Source organism: Columba livia, chromosome 1 (assembly GCF_036013475.1).
Source record: "Columba livia isolate bColLiv1 breed racing homer chromosome 1, bColLiv1.pat.W.v2, whole genome shotgun sequence".
In the NCBI taxonomy this organism is placed as follows: domain Eukaryota; kingdom Metazoa; phylum Chordata; class Aves; order Columbiformes; family Columbidae; genus Columba; species Columba livia.
The window spans coordinates 211777909-211802100 of record NC_088602.1 but is presented as its reverse complement, the minus strand read 5'-3'; the positions used below and the strand labels follow the sequence as shown (position 1 = coordinate 211802100).

General features: G+C 61.0%; 1 protein-coding gene across 11 annotated transcripts in view; it reads left to right on the top strand.

Annotated features, from left to right (window-relative positions):
* Positions 1–24192, top strand: part of SHANK3 (SH3 and multiple ankyrin repeat domains 3) — a 370798-nt gene that overhangs the window by 292250 nt on the left and 54356 nt on the right. For all 11 annotated transcript variants that reach the window (XR_010469752.1, XM_065049482.1, XM_065049478.1 and 8 more), the window contains exons 18-19: positions 20265–20400; positions 23036–23116. Coding sequence is in view for 10 of the 11 variants with exons in the window: in XM_065049482.1 (XP_064905554.1) it covers positions 20265–20400; positions 23036–23116 (217 nt within the window). In the remaining variant the exon portion in view is untranslated. The remainder of the gene's footprint in view (positions 1–20264; positions 20401–23035; positions 23117–24192) is intronic.

Genomic DNA, 24192 nt, shown 5'->3' with positions numbered 1-24192 from the left:
GGTGCAGGAGGGGGAGCAGATGCTGCTCACTGTGCTGGGAGCTGAGCTGACGGGTCCCCTCTGCCAGCTGAAGTGACAGGGACAACAGGCTGGAGAAAAGACTCGTGAGATGCTCTGTGTGTTTTGTACTGGTGTTGATTACAGCTTGGCCCAAGGTGGCACCAATCGTGGGGTCTGCAGAGAAGAATTAGACTGAGCAGAGCCGTGGGCTCTGCTCCGGGGTCTCCCCGTGGCCCTTTCCCCTTCTCGAGGGGATGATGGCGGGGCCGCGTCCTGCCCTCGCTCTGAGCCCACAGCCCGCTGCGCCTTCCACTCGTGTTCACGGGGAAGGAATGTGGACAGGAGCTGGCACCACGGACGGGAGAGCTGGCACCGCGGACAGGAGAGCTGGCACCGCGGATGGGAGAGCTGGCACCGCGGATGGGAGAGCTGGCACCGCGGATGGGAGAGCTGGCACCGCGCCGAGCCGGCCTGGCTCGTCGGCTGCTCTGTCTCACAGTGGACGCGGCAGAGGGCAGTTTTAAGGAGGGATTTAAAAGAGAATGGTAAAATTAATGTGTTAATGTTTGCAGGGACTCTCCTCTCTATAAGAGGAAGGTGTAGGAGACATTACTGTGGCACTTGCAAGTGACAGTTATCTTCAGAATCCATGCCAAATGGGTATGGTTTGAATAGGCCAGGTTGGCATTTCCTGAAGCCGGAGAGAAGGCTGTTCCAAAAAGGCAGTTCAGAGATGGTGGAAGCGTTTGTGAATCACTCGGTCAGGATGCCCATTTCTGTGCCTTAGTGGCAAAGGAATCCGCGAGAGTTTGGTGCAAATGGAGATGCAGGTGCTGTCGGGGCAGGAGGAGCGTGAGGTGGGTCCTGCGCCTTCCAGGGAGCAGCCGCGGCAGGAGAGGTGGAGCGAGGCGGACACCGGGCCTGTGTCGGGACCATGAGCGGGACGGGATGGATGGGATGGGATGGGATGGGATGGGACGGGATGGGATGGGATGAATGGTATAGAATGGTATAGAATGGGATGGACGGGATGGACGGGATGGATGGGATGAGAAGGACAGCTGTGGGTGCAGGTTTGGGTGGTTGGTCTCTGCACAGCGGGCGCCCAGCGGCACACAGACACACACCCGCAGCAGAGGGGCTGGCAGCCCCCGCGATTTCGCTCTCTCACCTCTTCCCATGAAAAACGATCAGGCGTTAAACCCCGTAATGCGGTATCTGGCGTCTGCACCGGTCTGACCTGGTGATGTGGGGTGGTGTGCGGTGGGTTGTGGGTGTGCAGGGTGTAAGGCAGGCAGAGCCGCACGCTGCTGCCGGCTGGACCTGTGGAGCTGGATGGGTTGTAATCGTGTGAGGTTGTCCTGGCTGTGGCTGTGTGAAGCTGTCCTGGCTGTGTGAAGCTGTGCCGGTTTGGCTGTGTGAAGCTGTCCTGGCTGTGTGAAGCTGTCCTGGCTGTGTGAAGCTGTCCCGGTTTGGCTGTGTGAAGCTGTCCTGGTTTGGCTGTGTGAAGCTGTCCTGGTTTGGCTGTGTGAAGCTGTCCTGGTTTGGCTGTGTGAAGCTGTCCTGGTTTGGCTGTGTGAAGCTGTCCTGGCTGTGTGAAGCTGTCCCGGCTGTGTGAAGCTGTCCCGGTTTGGCTGTGTGAAGCTGTCCTGGTTTGGCTGTGTGAAGCTGTCCTGGTTTGGCTGTGTGAAGCTGTCCCGGTTTGGCTGTGTGAAGCTGTCCTGGCTGTGTGAAGCTGTCCTGGTTTGGCTGTGTGAAGCTGTCCTGGCTGTGTGAAGCTGTCCTGGTTTGGCTGTGTGAAGCTGTCCCGGTTTGGCTGTGTGAAGCTGTCCTGGTTTGGCTGTGTGAAGCTGTCCTGGTTTGGCTGTGTGAAGCTGTCCCGGTTTGGCTGTGTGAAGCTGTCCTGGTTTGGTTGTGTGAAGCTGTCCTGGCTGTGTGAAGCTGTGCCGGTTTAGCTGTGTGAAGCTGTCCTGGTTTGGCTGTGTGAAACTGTCCTGGTTTGGCTGTGTGAAGCTGTCCCGGTTTGGCTGTGTGAAGCTGTCCCGGTTTGGCTGTGTGAAGCTGTCCTGGTTGTGTGAAGCTGTCCTGGTTTGGCTGTGTGAAGCTGTCCTGGTTTGGCTGTGTGAAGCTGTCCTGGCTGTGTGAAGCTGTCCTGGTTTGGCTGTGTGAAGCTGTCCTGGCTGTGTGAAGCTGTCCCGGTTTGGCTGTGTGAAGCTGTCCTGGCTGTGTGAAGCTGTCCTGGTTTGGCTGTGTGAAGCTGTCCTGGTTTGGCTGTGTGAAGCTGTCCTGGCTGTGTGAAGCTGTCCCGGTTTGGCTGTGTGAAGCTGTCCTGGCTGTGTGAAGCTGTCCTGGTTTGGCTGTGTGAAGCTGTCCTGGTTTGGCTGTGTGAAGCTGTCCCGGTTTGGCTGTGTGAAGCTGTCCTGGTTTGGCTGTGTGAAGCTGTCCTGGTTTGGTTGTGTGAAGCTGTCCTGGCTGTGTGAAGCTGTCCTGGCTGTGTGAAGCTGTCCTGGCTGTGTGAAGCTGTGCCGGTTTAGCTGTGTGAAACTGTCCTGGTTTGGCTGTGTGAAGCTGTCCCGGTTTGGCTGTGTGAAGCTGTCCCGGTTTGGTTGTGTGAAGCTGTCCTGGCTGTGTGAAGCTGTCCTGGCTGTGTGAAGCTGTCCTGGCTGTGTGAAGCTGTCCCGGTTTGGCTGTGTGAAGCTGTCCTGGCTGTGTGAAGCTGTCCCGGTTTGGCTGTGTGAAGCTGTCCTGGCTGTGTGAAGCTGTCCCGGTTTGGCTGTGTGAAGCTGTCCCGGTTTGGCTGTGTGAAGCTGTCCCGGTTTGGCTGTGTGAAGCTGTCCCGGTTTGGCTGTGTGAAGCTGTCCTGGCTGTGTGAAGCTGTCCCGGTTTGGCTGTGTGAAGCTGTCCTGGCTGTGTGAAGCTGTCCCGGTTTGGCTGTGTGAAGCTGTCCCGGTTTGGCTGTGTGAAGCTGTCCTGGCTGTGTGAAGCTGTCCTGGTTTGGTTGTGTGAAGCTGTCCTGGCTGTGTGAAGCTGTCCCGGTTTGGCTGTGTGAAGCTGTCCTGGCTGTGTGAAGCTGTCCTGGTTTGGCTGTGTGAAGCTGTCCCGGTTTGGCTGTGTGAAGCTGTCCAGCAGCCAGAGTATCCGATTTTGCAGATTCTTGTGCTAAAACAAACACATGAACCAAACGAAGTTATTTTGTGTCGTCAGGTCTTCTAAAGAAGGATCGCGGGCTCATCACCAGGGCCGCCCTTTCTTCCCGGTGACGGACCTTCCCCATCAGCGCTGGGTGACTCAGAGCAGCCCGTTGTGCTGGGTGACACGGGCTGTGCCAGGAGGCAGGGTGACATGGTGATACAGGTTGTGCCAGGAGTTTGGATGACACAGTGACGTGGGCTGTGCCAGGAGGTTGGGTGATACGGTGATACAGGCTGTGCCAAGAGGCTGGGTGACATGGTGATCTGGGCTGTGCCAGGAGGCTGGGTGACATGGTGACACGGGCTGTGCCAGGAGGCAGGGTGACATGGTGACACGGGCTGTGCCAGGAGGGTGGGTGACATGGTGACACAGGCTGTGCCAGGAGGCAGGGTGACATGGTGATACGGGTTGTGCCAGGAGTTTGGATGACACAGTGACATGGGCTGTGCCAGGAGGTTGGGTGATACGGTGACACAGGCTGTGCCAAGAGGCTGGGTGACATGGTGACCCGGGCTGTGCCAGGAGGCTGGGTGACACGGTGACAAGGGCTGTGCCAGGAGGCTGGGTGACACAGTGACACAGGCTGTGCCAAGAGGCTGGGTGACATGGTGACCCGGGCTGTGCCAGGAGGCTGGATAACACGGTGACAAGGGCTGTGCCAGGAGAGTGGGTGACACAGGCTGTGCCAGAAGGTTGGGTGACACAGTGACACAGGCTGTGCCAGGAGGCTGGGTGACATGGTGACCCAGGCTGTGCCAGGAGAGCGAAGGGACAGCGGTTCCTGGGCTCCTGCTGGCCGAGGCAGCCGGGTCCGTGGCCCCGAGCTCTGCCCTGGCTCTGCCCGCGCCGGATTGCTGCCGCACCCGCTCCCGCGGTATTTCTACGTACAGAAAAGCCGGATCAGTGATAGCGGTGCGTGCTCAGCATCTCCTGACTGCGCTCCCTCGTGTGCGCGGCGAGCAGGGCGGCTGGGGACGGCTGCAGCGCGGGGCCAGGCGCTGACTCGGGCTGTCCGTGTTCTTGCTGGCGGTTCAGCAGCCCGGTGCCAGCTTTCCAGGGCACTCTGGCTTCCTGAACACCGCTGCAGGCCCACAACCCACAGGGCTGCTGTGACAACACACAGAGGGTCTCAGGGCCGGCCGTTGGTGGAGGTGTGTGGGGGGATCCACCCCGTTGCCTCGGGCTCGGTTACCAGGGTCCTGCCCCGTTGGCTCTGCCAGTTCTGCCCAGAGACACCAAAGAAACGTGGGGTTCAATCTGGTTCCTTCACCCAACGTAGCGTGGGCTCTGCCTCGGGATGGGACAGGTCTGGGGGGTTCCGTGACCAGACGGGGTCCCAGGGCAGCTTTTGCCGGCACAGATGCCTGTTTTGTGGTCAGCACCGGCCATCAGGTGAATCCCAGCACTGCGGTCTCTTGGCAAAAAGCACAATATTCTGTGCGTGAGAAATACCAAACATGGGGCAGCTCCCTGGAGCGTTCGGGTTCTGTTCTCTGCACTGCCGGGGGTTGGTCGGAGGAACTGCCAGCACCGGGGTGCAGTGCACACTGGTACAGCTCCGTGTGCAGTGTGCACCGTGGGTACAGCTCTGTGTGCAGTGCGCACTGTGGTACAGCTCCGTGTGCAGTGTGCACCGTGGGTACAGCTCCGTGTGCAGTGCGCACTGTGGGTACAGCTCCATCCGCAGTGCGCACTGTGGTACAGCTCCATCCGCAGTGCGCACCGTGGGTACAGCTCCGTGTGCAGTGCGCACCGTGGGTACAGCTCCGCGTGCAGTGCGCACCGTGGGTACAGCTCCATCCGCAGTGCGCACCGTGCGTACAGCTCCGTGTGCAGTGCGCACCGTGGGTACAGCTCCATCCGCAGTGCGCACCGTGCGTACAGCTCCAACCGCAGTGCGCACTGTGGGTACAGCTCCGTGTGCAGTGCGCACCGTGGGTACAGCTCCATCCGCAGTGCGCACTGTGGTACAGCTCCGTGTGCAGTGCGCACCGTGCGTACAGCTCCATCCGCAGTGCGCACTGTGGGTACAGCTCCATCCGCAGTGCGCACCGTGCGTACAGCTCCATCCGCAGTGCGCACTGTGGGTACAGCTCCATCAGCAGTGTGCACCGTGGGTACAGCTCCATCCGCAGTGCGCACTGTGGGTACAGCTCCATCCGCAGTGCGCACTGTGGGTACAGCTCCGCGTGCAGTGCGCACCGTGGGTACAGCTCCATCCGCAGTGCGCACCGTGGGTACAGCTCCATCCGCAGTGCGCACCGTGGGTACAGCTCCGTGTGCAGTGCGCACTGTGGGTACAGCTCCGCGTGCAGTGCGCACCGTGGGTACAGCTCCATCCGCAGTGCGCACCGTGGGTACAGCTCCGTGTGCAGTGCGCACTGTGGGTACAGCTCCGCGTGCAGTGGGCACTGTGGGTACAGCTCCATCCGCAGTGCGCACCGTGGGTACAGCTCCACGTGCAGTGCGCACCGTGGGTACAGCTCCGTGTGCAGTGGGCACTGTGGGTACAGCTCCGTGTGCAGTGCGCACTGTGGTACAGCTCCATCCGCAGTGCGCACCGTGGGTACAGCTCCGTGTGCAGTGTGCACCGTGGGTACAGCTCCGCGTGCAGTGCGCACCGTGGGTACAGCTCCGTGTGCAGTGCGCACCGTGGGTACAGCTCCATCCGCAGTGCGCACCGTGGGTACAGCTCCGCGTGCAGTGCGCACCGTGGGTACAGCTCCGTGTGCAGTGCGCACCGTGGGTACAGCTCCGTGTGCAGCGCGCACTGTGGGTACAGCTCCGTGTGCAGTGCGCACCATGGGTACAGCTCCGCGTGCAGTGCGCACTGTGGTACAGCTCCGTGTGCAGTGCACACCGTGGGTACAGCTCTGTGTGCAGTGCGCACCGTGGGTACAGCTCCGCGTGCAGTGCGCACCGTGGTACATCTCCGCGTGCGCACTGTGGGTACAGCTCCACGTGCAGTGCGCACCGTGGGTACAGCTCCGCGTGCAGTGCGCACTGTGGTACAGCTCCGCGTGCGCACTGTGGGTACAGCTCCGCGTGCAGTGGGCACTGTGGGTACAGCTCCATCCGCAGTGCGCACCGTGGGTACAGCTCCACGTGCAGTGCGCACCGTGGGTACAGCTCCGTGTGCAGTGTGCACCGTGGGTACAGCTCCGCGTGCAGTGCGCACTGTGGTACAGCTCCATGTGCAGTGCGCACCGTGGGTACAGCTCCATCCGCAGTGCGCACCGTGGGTACAGCTCCGTGTGCAGTGCGCACTGTGGGTACAGCTCCGCGTGCAGTGTGCACCGTGGGTACAGCTCCGCGTGCAGTGCGCACTGTGGGTACAGCTCCATCCGCAGTGCGCACCGTGGGTACAGCTCCGTGTGCAGTGCGCACTGTGGGTACAGCTCCGCGTGCAGTGGGCACTGTGGTACAGCTCCATCCGCAGTGCGCACCGTGGGTACAGCTCCGCGTGCAGTGCGCACCGTGGGTACAGCTCCGCGTGCAGTGCGCACTGTGGGTACAGCTCCGCGTGCAGTGCGCAGTGGTGCCTCTCAGGTCTGTGGTGGCGAAGCTTTGACGATGAACCAGCAAAGCCTCCAGTGCAAAACCAGAGGATTTGTGGTGTCCATCTGCTGCGAGGTGCTGAGCTCTCTGCACACTCGGCAGTGACACCGAGCTCGCTGAGACATGGTCCCATTGGCATCACACACAACGGGGAAGCTTGGGACGTGACTCTGAGCGTGACGTTTCCATGGCCGCAGGAAGCCATGAACTTCATCTCCCCACCTCCAGGGTGCTCCCTCGCTCCCCGCAGCCCCTCTGTGTCAGACATCACCCCCAGTTCATGGGGGAACCTAGAACTCCAATAGCACAAGGTTTCCTCTCAGCCCTGGTGCTTTCCTTCCCCAGTCACTGTAGGTGCCAGCCTGTGCTACCCCTGGAGGCCTGGCTTTATTCTGCCTTTAGTCCCACCCTGTGCTCCACCTGGAGGCCTGGCTTTATTCTGCCTTTAGTCCCGCCCTGTGCTACCCCTGGAGGCCTGGCTTTATTCTGCCTTTAGTCCCACCCTGTGCTCCACCTGGAGGCCTGGCTTTATTCTGCCTTTAGTCCCGCCCTATGCTCCACCTGGAGGCCTGGCTTTATTCTGCCTTTAGTCCCACCCTGTGCTACCCCTGGAGGCCTGGCTTTATTCTGCCTTTAGTCCCGCCCTGTGCTACCCCTGGAGGCCTGGCTTTATTCTGCCTTTAGTCCCACCCTGTGCTCCACCTGGAGGCCTGGCTTTATTCTGCCTTTAGTCCCGCCCTGTGCTACCCTTGGAGGCCTGGCATTATTCTGCCTTTAGTCCCGCCCTGTGCTACCCTTGGAGGCCTGGCATTATTCTGCCTTTAGTCCCGCCCTGTGCTACCCCTGGAGGCCTGGCTTTATTCTGCCTTTAGTCCCGCCCTGTGCTCCACCTGGAGGCCTGGCTTTATTCTGCCTTTAGTCCCACCCTGTGCTCCACCTGGAGGCCTGGCTTTATTCTGTGTTTAGTCCCGAAGGCTGGACTATGACTGCATTGCAAGCTCTGCCTCCATCAGCTCTGCCTCCATCAGCTCTGCCTCCATCAGCTCTGCCTTGCAGTGCTGGCAGGACAGGACCAGTCCCTGCCAATAATATGTGGATTTTTTATGTGCCCTGTCACTGCAGCCGCCTCTGTGACTATGGGGTGCTCCCCTGTGGCTGTGGGGTGCTCCCCTGTGACTGTGGGGTGCCCCTCTGTGGCTGGTTGGGTGCCCCTCTGTGACTGTTGGGTGCCCCTCTGTGGCTGGTTGGGTGCTCCCCTGTGGCTGTTGGGTGCTCCCCTGTGGCTGGTTGAGTGCTCCCCTGTGGCTGTGGGGTGCCCCTCTGTGACTGTGGGGTGCTCCTCTGTGGCTGGTTGGGTGCTCCTCTGTGGCTGGTTGAGTGCCCCTCTGTGGCTGCGGGGTGCCCCTCTCTGGCTAGTTGGGTGCCCCTCTGTGGCTGTTGGGTGCCCCTCTGTGGCTGGTTGAGTGCTCCTCTGTGACTGTTGGGTGCTCCCCTGTGGCTGGTTGGGTGCTCCCCTGTGACTGTGGGGTGCTCCCCTGTGACTGTGGGGTGCTCCCCTGTGGCTGGTTGGGTGCTCCTCTGTGGCTGGTTGGGTGCTCCTCTGTGGCTGGTTGGGTGCTCCCCTGTGGCTGCGGGGTGCTCCCCTGTGGCTGTTGGGTGCTCCCCTGTGGCTGGTTGGGTGCCCCTCTGTGACTGTTGGGTGCCCCTCTGTGACTGTGGGCTGCTCCCCTGTGTCTGGTTGGGTGCTCCCCTGTGTCTGGTTGGGTGCTCCCCTGTGGCTGGTTGGGTGCCCCTCTGTGGCTGGTTGGGTGCCCCTCTGTGGCTGGTTGGGTGCTCCCCTGTGGCTGCGGGGTGCTCCCCTGTGGCTGGTTGGGTGCCCCTCTGTGGCTGGTTGGGTGCCCCTCTGTGGCTGGTTGGGTGCCCCTCTGTGGCTGGTTGGGTGCTCCTCTGTGGCTGCGGGGTGCTCCCCTGTGGCTGCGGGGTGCTCCCCTGTGACTGTTGGGTGCTCCCCTGTGACTGTTGGGTGCTCCTCTGTGGCTGCGGAGTGCTCCCCTGTGGCTGCGGGGTGCCCCTCTGGCTGTTGGGTGCTCCTCTGTGGCTGAGGGCTTTCCCGGGTGCGTCACCGTTACCCACCTGCACAAGTGCGAGGGGTGGCCATCGGAGGGGCAGGGGAGTCCCAAAGCATTTCCGCAACCTTCCCAGGCCCTGGGGCAGGCAGCAAACCTTCCAGGACAGCAGTTCTGGCTGGCACAAGGTGTCCCTGTCCCATGTCTGGGACGAGTCTGTGGCAGTGACGGGGTAATGAGGAGAAGCCTGAAATAAGGTTCCTCACTCTTTTCCAGCACAAGCTCAGCAGCAGAAACACCAATGGTTTTTAGCCAAGGTGGCCTCTGAATTGCCGATGATAGAATCATAGAACCACAGAGTCATTTTGGCTGGAAAAGCCCGTCAAGGTCATGGAGTCCAACCATAACCCACCCTGTCCCTGCCCCGTGTCCTGAGAACCTCCTGTCCGTCTGTCCAGCCCTCCAGGGCTGGTGACTCCAGCACTGCCCTGGGCAGCCTGTTCCAATGCCCCACAGCCCTTTGGGGAGAAATTGTTCCCGTTCTGTGGTTCTGTTCTCCGCAGCGGTGAGATGGGCTCCGTGCTGCGTCCGGAGAGCCTGGGTCACGCAGCGACGGGTCCTGCTGGCACAGCCTGCGCCTGAGCGCGGGACGGGCGCCCAGCGGCTGTGAGGAGATGCTGCGCCCGCTGGGGGTGATCAGACCGCCGGGACAGGGGATGTGGCAGCAGCGGGGTGACGTGTGGTGGCACAAAGACGTGGTCTTTCCTGAGGGGAGGTTCCAAATTTCAGAGACGGAGGTGATCCTGCAGGGCTCAGCAGCGGGCTGTGTTGAGACACCTTTGGTAAAACAGAGTTTGGCTCTGGCGGCGGCAGCAGAGCGTCCCAGTGCCACCTCTCCCTGTCTCCCTGCCCAACACCAGAACGGGATCCGTGGCTGCGGGCGCTCGCCTGGATGCTGGACCCGCCGGACGGCACAGGCTGGAGATGCCGCAGGACAGGACCCGTCAGACCTACTGGGGCGCGGGGTTTGCAAAGTCCTGCCGTGTCTGACCAGGATTCAGGAGCCCTGTCTGCCTCGTGTCTTCCTCTGAGCCTGGCTCGCTTAGATCCCAGCTTTTCTGGGGCTCTGGAGCTGGAGGAGACTGAGGGGGGACTCATTCCTGGGGATCAAGATGGAAAGGGGCAGTGTCAGGAGGATGGAGCCAGGCTCTTCTGGTGACAACCAGGGCAGGACAAGGGGCGATGGGTGCAAACTGGAACACAGGAGGTTCCACTTGACTATGAGAAGCAACTTGTTGGGGGTGAGGGTGGCAGAGCCTGGCCCAGGCTGCCCAGGGGGGTTGTGGAATCTCCTTCTGTGCAGACATTCCAACCCGCCTGGACACCTTCCTGTGTAACCTCATCTGGGTGTTCCTGCTCCATGGGGGGATTGCACTGGATGAGCTTTCCAGGGCCCTTCAACCCCTGACACTCTGGGATCCTGTGAGAGCATTCTCTGTACGTACCCTTCATTTTATACATACATGGAGTGTGTGTGCATATGCACGCGGGACTTATGTGCGTTAGGTACGGATCTGGGTATAGATTTGCAGATATGTTGTGTGTTTAGGTGTGTGTTACACCATCAAAGCAAACCCCAGCTACCGGCTGCGCTGCGGGCGTGCGGGACGGGTCTGCGCCGGTGTCACCGCTCCTGGCGAGCGGGAGCAATCCTGGCGGGCAGGGACGGTACTCGAGGTCTCTTCTGCCCCCAGTGACCGGTTGTTGCCGTGAGTTGATGCCATCAAGTGCTCACTTCATCTGATAGATTAAAACCCATTATTGATGGCTGTGATGAGACCGGGCAGGCACAGCAGCAGGTCCGGCTGTGCCGTTGTGTGCCGAGACACCGCCAGTGCTCCCCGGGGAGGGAGCCGTGCCGTTCTCCCAACCTCCGGGTTCTTCATATTCAGAAGCATTAATTTTACATAATTAGCAAAATCCAAGGGTTGTTTGAGGACACGCGGCTAAACGGGGTTCAGAAATCGGGGGGAAAATTCTGCTGGGCAAGACATCACCCACTCGGGTGAGATAATGGGGGAGCATTAAATGTGACTTACAGACACGTATCCCCTTCTTGCTGGAAAGGTTAGCGAGGAAAGGAGAAGGAGATGTGGTTAATTTGAGCTGAAGTGTGTAGGAGGTTGATAAGGGGAACCGAAGGAAATATCAAAGGCCAATATGTAAAGATAATAAGAAATTTTAGAGCATTAGAAGAAAAAAATAGTCTGGTAGAGAGAGGTCCGTTTCTATATGTAAATGATAAAATTGTATATTCTGGTGCAAAAAAAAAGTCAGAAATGTTCTGTTCCGAGTTTGGAACAAACCGGGAGATGGATCCATCCATATGATGTGCTTGGAACAGAAAGTTTCCCAGCTGTAACCAAGGAGAAAGTGAGATAGTATTTGCTAAAAATAAGCATACTCAGATTACCAGGCTGGAGCAGCATCCACCGGGTGGCTGCGGCGCCGAGCTGCGGCCCCGCTCTGCCGCTCGTTAGTGCCTCAAGCGCGCTAATTGATGAATCTCAACGAGCTGGTGGAGGACTGTTGCTGTTCCAGTGCTCCGAGGGTATAAAACAGGTGATTCGGGAAACTAGAGCTTGTTTAGCTCAGCGTCGGTGCTGGGTGAAATAATGAAGCAATTAATTTGGAGCACAATCAGTGAAGAATCAGCGCATGGAAATGCCATTGATACTGAGCCGTGCGGTTCCAGGGGTGGTGGAACACACCTGCTGCCTTTTCTCGGCAGCCCCGCGAGGCTGGTTAACCTGAGGACGGTGCTCACGGGGGATGTGTTGACTTCCTTAATAGCCACGAAACTTGTGTATAGATAACGTGGTGATCAGTGGAGTCACGGCAGGAGGTGCCTGTGCCGCTGCGGTCCGAGGGAGAGCTCCGGGGACAGTCCCGGCGTGGCTGTCACCACAGGCGCTCTTGGCGTTTCCCGGTGCCCGCAGCTCAGCGCTGCCGGCCCTGACTCCAGATAGCACCAGAAACGCCTTGGTGAGGCCCGCGGGTGAGCTGGTGTCCCTGCCGGGGACACGGCTGCAGCCACAAAATGTGGGTCACAGGGTGTGAAATCCCCCTGCGAAAATGCCGCTTGGCAAAGGACACGGGTCTCTCCAAGATAACTGTGTTATCGGTGGTTGCGTAGGATGCGGCTGAGAGATTCTGTAGGTGTGCCTGGACACCTTCCTGTGTAACCTCATCTGGGTGTTCCTGCTCCATGGGGGATTGCACTGGATGAGCTTTCCAGGGCCCTTCAACCCCTGACATCCTGGGATTCTGTGATGTAAAGGACAAACTCCCAGAGTTACGTGAACTTGCACGTTTGGGTTGGAACTAAACTGTCACTTAGTGCGAGCCGGACACTCACACTGCAGGATGGATCTGGCAGCACCGAGCGGAATTCTGAAGTGTCCTCGAAACAATTCATGAAAACAGGTTTGGGGTATCAGGAGACCCATCACTCGGTGTGTCACAGCAGGGCTGGCAATGGCCGTGGCTCTGGTGGGGGATCTCACCCCATCGCTTGGTGTGTTGGTGATGGCTGTGGCACTGTTGGGGATCTCAGCCCATCGCTCGGTGTTGGCGATGTCTGTGGCACTGTGGGGGATCTCAGCCCATCGCTCGGTGTGTTGGCGATGGCCGTGGCACTGTGGGGGATCTCAGCCCATCGCTCGGTGTGTTGGCGATGGCTGTGGCACTGTGGGGGATCTCAGCCCATCGCTCGGTGTGTTGGCGATGGCTGTGGCACTGTTGAGGATCTCAGCCCATCACTCGGTGTGTTGGCGATGGCTGTGGCACTGTTGAGGATCTCAGCCCATCGCTCGGTGTGTTGGCGATGGCCGTGGCACTGTGGGGGATCTCAGCCCATCGCTCGGTGTGTTGGCGATGGCCGTGGCACTGTGGGGGATCTCAGCCCACCGCTCGGTGTGTTGGCGATGGCCGTGGCACTGTGGGGGATCTCAGCCCACCGCTCGGTGTGTTGGCGATGGCCGTGGCACTGTGGGGGATCTCAGCCCACCGCTCGGTGTGTTGGCGATGGCCGTGGCACTGTGGGGGATCTCAGCCCACCGCTCGGTGTGTTGGCGATGGCCGTGGCACTGTGGGGGATCTCAGCCCACCGCTCGGTGTGTTGGCAATGGCCGTGGCACTGTGGGGGATCTCAGCCCATCGCTCGGTGTGTTGGCAATGGCTGTGGCACTGTGGGGGATCTCAGCCCATCGCTCGGTGTGTTGGCGATGTCTGTGGCACTGTGGGGGATCTCAGCCCATCGCCCGGCTCAGACGGACGTGGCTCGGTGCAAGTCTCGGTGCAGGTACTGAAGATCCCCTGGATGACCACAGCCGTGGGTTTTAGTGAAACCCCATTTCAAAGCATTCCTGCACCGGTACATCCTGTGCGCAGAGGATGGGGCTGCCCGGGGGAGATGGGAAGGACAGTTTGGAGCTCAGGTTCTGAGAAGGAGCACCTGAGGATCTGGAGAACCTGGCGGCCTGTGTGCGGTTGGGTTGCTTCGTGCTGCCGGGAGGGTGAAGCTGGCAACGGGAAGTCCCGCAGTGGCGTGCGGGTTCGTCCCCGTTGGTGAAGATCTACCCCAGAGCCAGGGTTTGGTCTGGCGGGCTGTGCGTGGCCTGGCCGAGGGGCCAGTGCGGCCACCCTGGAGCTTCGCAGCACAGCAAACTCAGTTCAGGCTTCAGAGCTTACGTTCCTCTGAGTAAGCGCTTGTTCCCGGCAGCGTGCGTGGTTCGGGTGGTTGTTTGTCAGGTGCAGACAGGCGCTGCGTGGTGACAGCACAGACAGGTGCCACGTAGCGTGTGGCGCTTCCAGCCTGCCCGCAGGACTCAGCCCTTCCAGTTTTCTGATCGTTCTGTGTGTTTCTCAAAGCTGCTCCGCACTGGTTGACATCACTTGGATAATGGAGAGTCCGGAATGGACCACAGCGTGGCTGCTGAACTTCGAGGGTGGTACCTTTATTCTCCTGCAGCAATCGAACCCTGTGTTGTCACAGCTCTGACACCGCTCACCGCCAATGGATTCCGTCCCCCATCCTCGCATGGGGACAGTTTTCTGTTCTCTTTCCCCCAGTGTGACTTCATCTGGGGACATTCTGTGTCCCAGCACGGCGGGCACCACGCTGGGGACGTGCCATTGATCTCCACCCAGGTGGCATCTCCTCCCGATGCTCAGACCAGATGTGCTGGACACGCTCAGCCCCAGGCTCCGCACAGCTGGATGCTCCACACCGGGCGGGTTCAGCGCTTCATACCAAGCTCACTTGCTCCAGCTTATTTGAACATTACACGGGATTTTGATTGAGCAGAGCGGTGCAGTGATGGGCTTGAATTAAATACAAATATAAATTACACTTAACAGAGTATAGCAGATGCAATATACAGCTTAACCACCATACCGGTGTGGTTCTTGTCACCAGTCTCTATAACCTGCTCACCATCACAACACTGTCCCCGGTCGCCTCAAAGGCACGGGGGGTGACACCAGCTCCAGCCCTTGCTGTCCTGGAGTCCTTTCTCTTTGTTGCTGGGGTTTTGTATCCGCTCCGCGTTCTATGATTCTGTTCTCTGTTGGGCTGATCCGGTTACACATCCTTCTCCCCATTCTGGTCTTGCTGACTTGCCAAGACTTTTGTGCTCATATCGCTAACTCGAGGGTGCAGTTACGGAGCCGGGTGGCCCTCGCGGCTGCTCCAGCAGCCGATCTGCTCCCGGCACAGCGGATGGGCCCTCGGCCGCTCAGAACAAAGGCTGCGCTCCACTCCCCTTGGGCTTGACATGGGTTCAGCGTCCCTGCAGCAGCTCTGGCCACTCAGTCCCAGCGTTTGTCCCTGAGCTGGGGGAGCACAGAGCCCTGGTCCGTCTGTCCAGAGCTGTCTGCTGGGGTCACTGCTCAAGTCGCAGGGGAAGCGTTGGTGCCGCTACTCAAGTTACAGACGAGCTCAACCGGAGTAAAATCCATCACCCCAGAAATCTGTGTTCAGGAGAGAGAAACTCAGGCTGGAACAGGAGCAGAGAAAAGCTACGGAGATGGTCAGGAGAATGGGGACGTGGTCTCTGAGACAGGGCACCAAAGCTTCGTGTCCTGGTCAGCTCCCCGTTTGAGGACCGGCAATGGTTTGGAGTGTTGGATTCAGTGGGCAGGACTCCCCGCTGCTGATCTTCTTGAAAATCCATCTCTGCACGTCACAGACCGGGACCAAACCCCGATCGGCGTGTGTGTCCCAGGCAGTTCCCCAGTGTGGCTCTGAGGCTGTCGGTCCCAGCGACGGGGACGCTCCGTGCACGGGCTGCTCGGGGACATGGAGCAGTTCGCTTTGTTCGTTTGGCTGCCCCTATTTTGAAGCCGAAGCGCTTCTCTCCGTGCTGCGGGAGATGATGTGCTCCCGGGAGCGCGGCTCCCACGTTCTGCGCCTGCTCGGGCAGGGACGGCTCAGCCAAGATCCTCTCTCTTCGGCGATCGGCGGCATCGCGGACCCGCAGCCCCTTCCCCTCGGGCTCTGTAGCCGTTGTGGCTCCAGCTGCCGCCGGTTGGGCTGCAGGTGCCGGTGTCACGTTCCCCCCGCAGAACCGCGTCCCAGAGCACTGGTTTGTGCCGGGAGCTGCCCCCCCGCGGGCTCCTCAGCAGCCTCGTGCCGGGCGCTCTGAGCTCGGCACACGCGCCTCGTCATGCCCGACTGAGTCAGCCCCGCTCGGAGCTGACAGCCAGCTGAAGCCCTCGCGCCGCGTTCGCGGTGAGCTAACCTGTTTATCAGCCGTGCTCTTTTATTTGGAGCTTTTCAAGAGCAACTGCTAGAGGAACTTTGCTCGGATGACTGTTCAGTTGCTGCGTTCTGTAGCTCATCTCCTTGGGCATCACCAGGAACCGGTGCTGAATCAGGCTTTCGTATTTTTCAGAAGTTGTTTTTTACCAGCCATTCTGGCGCGGTACAAGCTGTGTGACCGGTCCCCCTGTGCTCAGCTCTACTGTACAGCGTTAATTCTTGACCTGCCATGTTATTTTAGCCTCTTGCCTGCGTTCCTCACCTGCTTTCTGCAGGGTGCCCTTCCCTGAGCTGCAGTGTCCTGGGGCCTGAGCGCTGCCCGGTTTTGCTCCGTGTTTCCCAGGAAAGGCCTGGGACGTGGGAGACCCCGAGGCTGCGGCTGCAGGACCTTTAACGCGCCGTTCGCTCTGGTTTGAGCAAGAGCAGAGATGTTGTTTTCTCCGGTGGCCGAGCTGTCCTCCCAGACCTTGTGCACAGCCGCTGCGTTTCTGGCCGGTCGGGTTGTGGCTCTGGGCTGACATCCTTCTGTCCAGGGCTGTTCAGAGTGTCACAGGCTCACGTCAGCGTCCCCAGGCCAGCGCCGTCTGTCCTGCCGGCCCTTGCCGCGCCATGTGCCGCCAGCGTAGCCCTCGCTGTGGTTTTGGTGCTGCGGACGTTCCAGGAGGGCCCAGAGCGGGTGAAGTTGCACAGTCCGTGATGTCTCACGGCTTCAGTAGCTGTCCGTGCGGGGACACATCTGCAACACCTGGGGCAGAAAGCCGCCTGCCCATGGCGGTACCTTCTCCTTGTCCCTGGTGTCACCTGGTTAGAGACAGCTGAAGATCAGCGTTTCCCATCTGTCCCTTGGCTGTCAGCAAACGCCAGCAGTGTGCTGGCACCCGAGAGAGCCCGTGCTGGGGTCCCGCGGCGCCGGGCGGTGCCGCGGCGGTCAGGGCTCTGCTGGAGCCGCCGGCACTGGGCGCCGGAGCCGCTTGTGCAGCCCGCGGGTTGGGACGTCGCGAGTGGCCTGGAGAGCAGCAACCAACGAGCCGGGGTGAGGGAGAGTGAAACGGAGAGCAGCGAGCGTGCTGTCGGTGTGTCTGCTCTGTGTTTGAGGGGAGCAGGGCGATGCGCTGCCCGTGCCGGTGACGAAACGCTCCCCGAGCCCTTAGTAACCGAAGCTGGAAGCGTCTTCCCGGTGGTTGTTGTTCAGCATTTCTTCAGCAGTTGTGCGGTGCAGGGCGATGGCGCAGCGCCGCTGCTCGCCACGGGCAGGGGACCAGCCGCCTCATTGCAAACCTGCGGGTCCGGTATCACCCGCTGGCAAAAAATAATCCATCGGATCCTGTGGGTGAAAAGTTAAAGAACAGAATAACGTTACCAGCAGAAAAGCGCACAGAACAAACCTCCTTCTGTGAGATCTGTTTGATAAAGATGTAATAGATGTTCTTCACCGCTTAAAGGGCTTGCAAAGGGAACTGCTGAGGTGCTTTAGGATCAGAAGATACAGGGTAACAGGAGCGAATCCCTTCCAGCCAGCCCGTCCCAGGACAGATGAAGAGGTGGTTTGACTAGAGGAGGCTGGTAATTTCATCAAAATCAAGTTTTCCGAGGAAAACGTGTGTTTTCATGCAAATGGAATAATTGTTGAATCAATTATAATCAGAATTGAATCAGTTGAATAATAATCAGTGTTCCTGCTCTGGCAGGGGGATTGGGCTAGATGATCTTTCGAAGCCCTTCCAATCCCTAACATTCTGTGATTCTGTGAATATTTGAAGTAAAACGATTATTTCAAAAGCTTTGCATCCTAGAAAATGTCCCATTTCTGAATGTAGCTCAACCCCTTGTTCACGTTTACATTTCTTACCGTTTTTCACAGAAAACAGCACTACGGCTCACGCGTTGGAAATACTGTAACCCGCATTTAATCGTTTAAACCAGAGCTCAGTCTGCCCTAAACACCAAGGAGCTGGGGCTGGAGACCCGCCTGGGCAGCAGCGCCGGAACGGGCTGGGGGGACCGGCAGTTACTGAGCATTTGGGGCAGTTGGTTCAGCAAAGGCTGAAGTCCCCGTGTCCCGGTGTCCTGAGGACCCAGCGGGGTGCAACAGCTTCATTGAACTTTGCTCTTGAACTTTGGGTGACGAAATTAATGGTGCGTCGACACCAAATCCTGGCATTGGCGCTCTGTGGAGCGCTCCGCCTCGGGAAACACCAATGCTAATGTAAACGTTAGCGCAAGTGCTGCTGTATTTATTGCCCATAGGTGATGTGTCATTTGCCGTTACCCTATGCGCAGCCCCCGGCGCGTTTCCTAGAGCCCGCAGACACCTCCGGTGTTTTACAAAGCGGGAAACTGAGCCACAAAGGTGAAGGGAGATTTTCCAGCGCCAAAGCGGCTGAATTGTGGCATCCTCACCCCGTGACACCTAAACCTCCCTTCCCCAAAGGAGGGGACCCGCTCCATCAGCGCCCGTGGAGAACCTTGTGTTTGGTGCCACTTGGTGGATACCGAAGCACCGAGGTTGCATTTTCCAGTTTATTTCTTGGTTTTGTGTCTTAGAGATCACACAGCTTGTCACCAAAGCACAGCACTTGTTCTCCAAAACACTGACAGGTTATGGTGGAGTGAGATACGGCAACAGGAATGGGCGTCAGTGCGTGTCCCGCACAGCCCTGGGAGGAGAGGATGAGTGTCACCATACGCACGGTGACAGTGGGACAGGACTGGATGAGTGTCACCATCTGCACAACACGAGTCACATTGGCGGGGACAGGAGTGGATGAGTGTCACCGTCTGCATGGAGACAGTGGGACAGGAGTGGATGAGTGTCACCATCTGCATGGAGACAGTGGGACAGGAGTGGATGAGTGTCACCATCTGTATGGTGACAGTGGGACAGGAGCGGATGAGTGTCACCATCTGTATGGAGACAGTGGGACAGCAGTGGATGAGTGTCACCGTCTGCATGGAGACAGTGGGACAGGAGTGGATGAGTGTCACCATCTGTATGGTGACAGTGGGACAGGAGCGGATGAGTGTCACCATCTGTATGGTGACAGTGGGACAGGAGTGGATGAGTGTCACCATCTGTATGGTGACAGTGGGACAGGAGCGGATGAGTGTCACCGTCTGCACGGTGACAGTGTGACAGGAGCGGATGAGTGTCACCATCTGCATGGAGACAGTGGGACAGGAGCGGATGAGTGTCACCATCTGCACGGTGACAGTGTGACAGGAGCGGATGAGTGTCACCATCTGCACAGTGACAGCAGGACTGGGAAAAGCCCAGTTTCAGAGGTCTGGGTAGGATGGGGAGGCCCAGCTCCTGCCAGCGGCTGCAGCCCTGGTGTGCCCTGGGTTGCACCAGTGTGCACTGGGTTGCACCGGTGTGCACTGGGTTGCACTGGTGTGCACTGGGTTGCACCGGCGTGCGCTGGGTTGCACCGGTGTTCTATGAGTTGCACTAGTGTGCACTGGTTTGCACCGGCATGCACTGGTTTGCACTGGTGTTCACTGGTTTGCACTGGCGTGCACTGGGTCGCACCGGCATGCACTGGGTTGCAGCGGTGTGCACTGGGTTGCGCTGGTGTTCAGTGGGTTGCACTGGTGTTCAGTGGGTTGCACCGGCGTGCACTGGGTTGCACTGGTGTTCAGTGGATTGCACTGGTGTTCAGTGGGTTGCACTGGTGTTCAGTGGGTTGCACTGGTGTGCACTGGGTTGCACTGGTGTTCAGTGGATTGCACTGGTGTTCAGTGGGTTGCACTGGTGTGCACTGGGTTGCACTGGCTTGCACTGGTGTTCTATGAGTTGCACCGGTGTGCACTGGGTTGCACTGGTGTTCAGTGGGTTGCACCGGTGTGCACTGGGTTGCACCGGCTTGCACTGGATTGCACCGGCATGCGCTGGTTTGCACTGGTGTTCACTGGGTTGCACTGGTGTTCAGTGGGTTGCACTGGCATGCACTGGGTTGCACCGGTGTTCTATGAGTTGCACCAGTGTGCACTGGTTTGCACTGGCGTGCACTGGTTTGCACCGGTGTTCACTGGGTTGCACCGGTGTGCACTGGGTTGCACCGGCGTGCACTGGGTTGCACCGGTGTTCTATGAGTTGCACCGGTGTGCACTGGGTTGCACCAGTGTGCACTGGGTTGTATCAGTGTTCAGTGGGTTGCACCAGCGGGCACTGGGTTTGCACTGGTGTTCAGTGGGTTGCACCAGCGGGCACTGGGTTTGCACTGGTGTTCGGTGGGTTGCACCGGTGTGCACTGGGTTGCACTGGTGTTCAGTGGGTTGCACCAGCGGGCACTGGGTTTGCACTGGTGTTCGGTGGGTTGCACTGGTGTGCACTGGGTTGCACTGGTGTTCGGTGGGTTGCACCGGCGTACACTGGGTTGCACTATTGTTCGGTGGGTTGCACTGGTGTGCACTGGCCTGGTGCAGCTCCTGAGCTTCCGCAGAGGTTGGGGTCAGTGGTGGGTGACATCCCGCAGGGACAGCTTCAATATGGAGATGTGTGAGGCTGTAAAACCAGCCGCAGAGATGTAAAGCCATGTGTTGTTGTGACGTGACGTGCGGGGGTCGTGCCCTGCGCCCGCTCTCTGTGCCCGCCGGCCCTTACCTGCCCTGTGTTTGTGTCCCAGGTGAATGGTGTCAACGTGGTGAAGGTGGGGCACAAGCAGGTGGTCTCCTTGATCCGGCAAGGCGGGAACCACCTGGTGATGAAGGTTGTCTCCGTGAGCCGCAAGCCAGAGTCAGAAGAAGTTGTTCGCAAGAAGGGTAGGTGTGGGCTCCCGGGGGGCTCTGGGGCGGTCGCGTTGCCTGAGCGCAAGCGGGGTCTGCGGCAGAGCGGGGGCACGGACCCGCGGTGGGGCTGGTGGGGGGGAGGGCGCCCGAGGGAGGATCGGCCTGTCCTGGGCATGGATGCCGGGGCTGGCGGGCGCTGCCACGCCGGGACGGGGCTGGGAAGGGAACGGGGTCGGGCAGCGCGGCGGCTGCCGGCCAGGCGCCCCGCGGGCCCGAAGGGTTGGGCTGTGGGATATGGCAGCTCCATCCTGGCACCGGGGCTGCATGCACTCGGCCCGGCCGGACCCGGCTCCTCCTCGGGAAGAGCCGCGTGGTGGCCCGCAGCCCGTGTGCCGCAAGCAGAGACCCCCACACCGGGGGTGGCGGGGGGAACGGCCCCACACTGTGGGGGTGATGGAGCTGCCCCTGCTCAGTGTGGGGTGGTCGAGGTGGAGAACTGTCCCCGTGGGGCTGGCGCTGGAGCCTGCAGCAGCGCAGGGCGTGCCGGCGTGGGGCCTGTGCTCAGCCGGGCCGGCACTGGGGCTGCCCAGGGGGCTGGGGGGCGCAGCCAGAGCCAGGGCTGCCGGCAGAGGTTGAGACTTGGAGGGACACATCTGGATGGCAGCTGGATGGGAGGCAGCCAGCTGTGTGCAGGGGACACAGCACAACACAGCACACAGCAGTGGAGGCCAGGAGCACATCTGGCAGCAGCCGGCAGTGGTGGGTGCACATCTGGCAGCAGCTGTATGTGGAGGATGGGGCTTCAGCCACAGGCAAGCAGCTGTAGAAGGCAGAGGCACATCTGTGAACAGCTGGCAGCACGGGCAGGCTGTCCCTGTCCATCCTGGCGCTGGGCCGTGTGCGGGGACACCTGCTGTGGGGCAGCAGCGTTTTCTGGGGGAAACCAGTCCTGGGGAACAGGAGCCAGGGGTGACGGGACAGAGGGGTGACCAGGAGCAAGGGGTGACGGGAGCAGAGGATGGTGGGAGTGAGGGGTGACAGCAGCAGGGCATGACGGGTGCAGGGGTGACAGGAGCAGGGGATAATGGGCGTGGGGGGTGACGGGTGCAGGGGGTGACGGCAGTGGGGGGTGACAGGAGCAGGGGGTAATGGGCGTGGGGGGTGTTGGGTGCAGGGGGTGACGGCAGTGGGGGGTGACAGGAGCAGGGGGTAACGGGCGTGGGGGGTGTTGGGTGCGGGGGGTGTTGGGTGCAGGGGGTGACGGCAGTGGGGGGTGACAGGAGCAGGGGGTAACGGGCGTGGGGGGTGTTGGGTGCGGGGGGTGTTGGGTGCAGGGGGTGATGGCAGCGGGGGGTGATGGCAGCGGGGGGCTCCCAGCGCAGCACGCGGGGCGTGGGGGAGGGAGGCAGCTCCGCGCTGACACTAAGAGCTGTAATTACAGTCACGGCACAAAGGCACGAGTCGTGGGAAAGGCTGCGGCTCGAGAATCGGTGCTGGAACCACCACCAGTGCCGCTCGCCACTTCTCACGGTGCTTCCAGCCCTGCAGCCAGTGAGCGGCTGCCTGGTGCTGCCCGGCACTGCCCGGCACTGCCCATCGCTGCCCGTGCCCTGAGCCCGCGGAGCTGGGCAGCCGCTCTTGCAGCACAAGGTGTGGGGCCCGGGGCCAAGTCCCCGCTGCAGGACGCTTGAGGTGGCCAGACCCCCGTCCCCCCCCGGGGCTCTCTGGTGCCAGGGGTGATGGAGGCCCGAGCGGGGCTGGCGCTTTGTGGCTGAATCCGCCCCTGTTGGGGTCTCTGATGCAGGCAGCGCCAGCAGAGCCTGAAGCTGCGGTTGCCATGGCAATGCCTGAGCGTTGAATCCGGCATTGTCAGCGAGCGGGAGGAGGAGGAGGCACCCCAAGTGAAGAGGAAGAGCCTTCAACTCATCCCCGCCGCGGTGGGCTCATGGCATGCGGCGCCTGGGGGGCAGCCCTGCGCCCCGGCCCGGCTGAGCAGCCCCGGCGGGCCCTCCGCCCCGGCACAGCCCCACACCCGCCCGTGCCAGCCATGCGCCCCCGCCGCCCGGCGCGGAGCCGGCCGCCATCAGCGCCGTGCTAGGGCCGGAGCCCCGGCCTGGAGCAGCCGAGGAGGGTGGGTGGGCGGCATCGCCGGGGGCCGCGCCGAGGCGGGAATGAGAGACTGAGATCGGGCCTGCTGGACGCGTTCCTCCTCCTCCCCTCCACCCATGGCGTGCGCGGCGGGGAAGCAGCCATCGGAGCTGTGCGCTGCGTCCCACGGGCGGGCGGCCAGCTGCCTCCGGCACGTTTAACTCGCGGGAGGCTTTCATAGCCCTAGCATCTCCGGTAGCTGCCGGGGGCAGGCGCAGCCCGGGGACATGACTTGGACTCTCCTCCGCTGAGGGCTGTGGCGGCCTGGGCAGCGTCCACGTGCCGGCGGAGCCAGCGGCCCCTCGGCGCCGGGCCCTGCCCTGCGCCCCGGACTGTGCTACCGAGACCATGAAGAAGTTTGCTTCCACGCGCAGCCTCAATAAGATCCTGCAGCAGTGCGACTCCTCATCCCGCGAGTACGAGGAGATCCAGGCTGTGGAGAAGAAGTGGCACCTGCATCTGGCCACTCCTCGTAAGTTCCTGGACAAGAAAAGCAAAATGCCGTCTCTCTTCCTTTCAGCTCCGCCGCCTCCCAAGAGAGCGCCCAGCACCACCCTGACGCTGCGTTCCAAGTCCATGACGGCCGAGCTGGAGGAGCTGGGTAAGGGCCGCGGGGCCGGCGCGCGGTGCATGGGGAGCATGCGGGGCCGCGGCCAAGCGGGCGGCGCTCACCGGGTCCGGTGTGCAGAGGGGTCCGTGAGCAGGAGCCGACGCGCAGCTCCTGCGCTGAACTTTCTGTTGTGCTTAGCGGCGCGGGGGGCAGGGGGTGAGATCCCGGTGCCACCGCCGCAGCGTGTGGGAGCCCCCGCAGAGCCAGTCCCCCCAGTGCCGCCTCCCTGAGAGGTGACATGGGGAAGGACGCCGGTAGCTCCGTGTGCTTGCAGGGCGGCTCGTGCCCCATCCATCGGGCACCCTGCGCCTCCCGCACTCCAAACAGCCCCTTGTCTTTATTTCCTTCTCCCTCCAGGCAGATGCCACATGCTGCCAGATTATCTGGCGTCCCATGGGCTGCCCTCCCCCCGTACACACGCTCACACGTTCTGCTGTCACTACAGAGCCTACCCACGTTTCCAGATGCTTTGGTATCCCAGCTTCCATCTCCATGTTCCTCGATTCTCTCAAAGCCTGTCCACCCCCACCCCGTCCTCGCTGCCGTGTGCCCTGTGCTGAAGCCCCCGGTCTCCCCATCGTCCCGGTGACCCCGTCCAGCCCGCACCTCCCCGGGCTCCCCCAGCAGCATCGGCCCGGCGGGCGTTCACAGGCTCCTCGGGCTGTTCCTCCCGCTGTGCAGAGCGCTGTGCCCGTGGTGCTGTGCGGTCCCCATGTGCTGCGGAGGCGGCGGGTGCTGGGCGGGACGCGCGGCTGGCGGTGGCGGTGCCGGGGCGGCCGGTGGCAGGAGGTACGGGGGGACCCTCCTGGAGCCCTCGGTGCGCCACGCTCCGACCTGCAGCGCGGGTGCCGGCGTGTCGGCTCTGCCGGCGACCGGGCTGTCCGCTGGGCCAGAGATGCTGCTCTCGGCACCGCCTGCTGCCCTGGCTCATGCTTTAGCTGGTTTTTATTGGTGTTTTTGCCGTGTGGAAGTGTGGCGGTGTGTACGGATGAGACTGCTGGCCACGGTGCGGAGGCTGCGCGGGGCAGAGCCCGATCCTGCCGGGTGGAGACAGGAGCCCCAGCAGA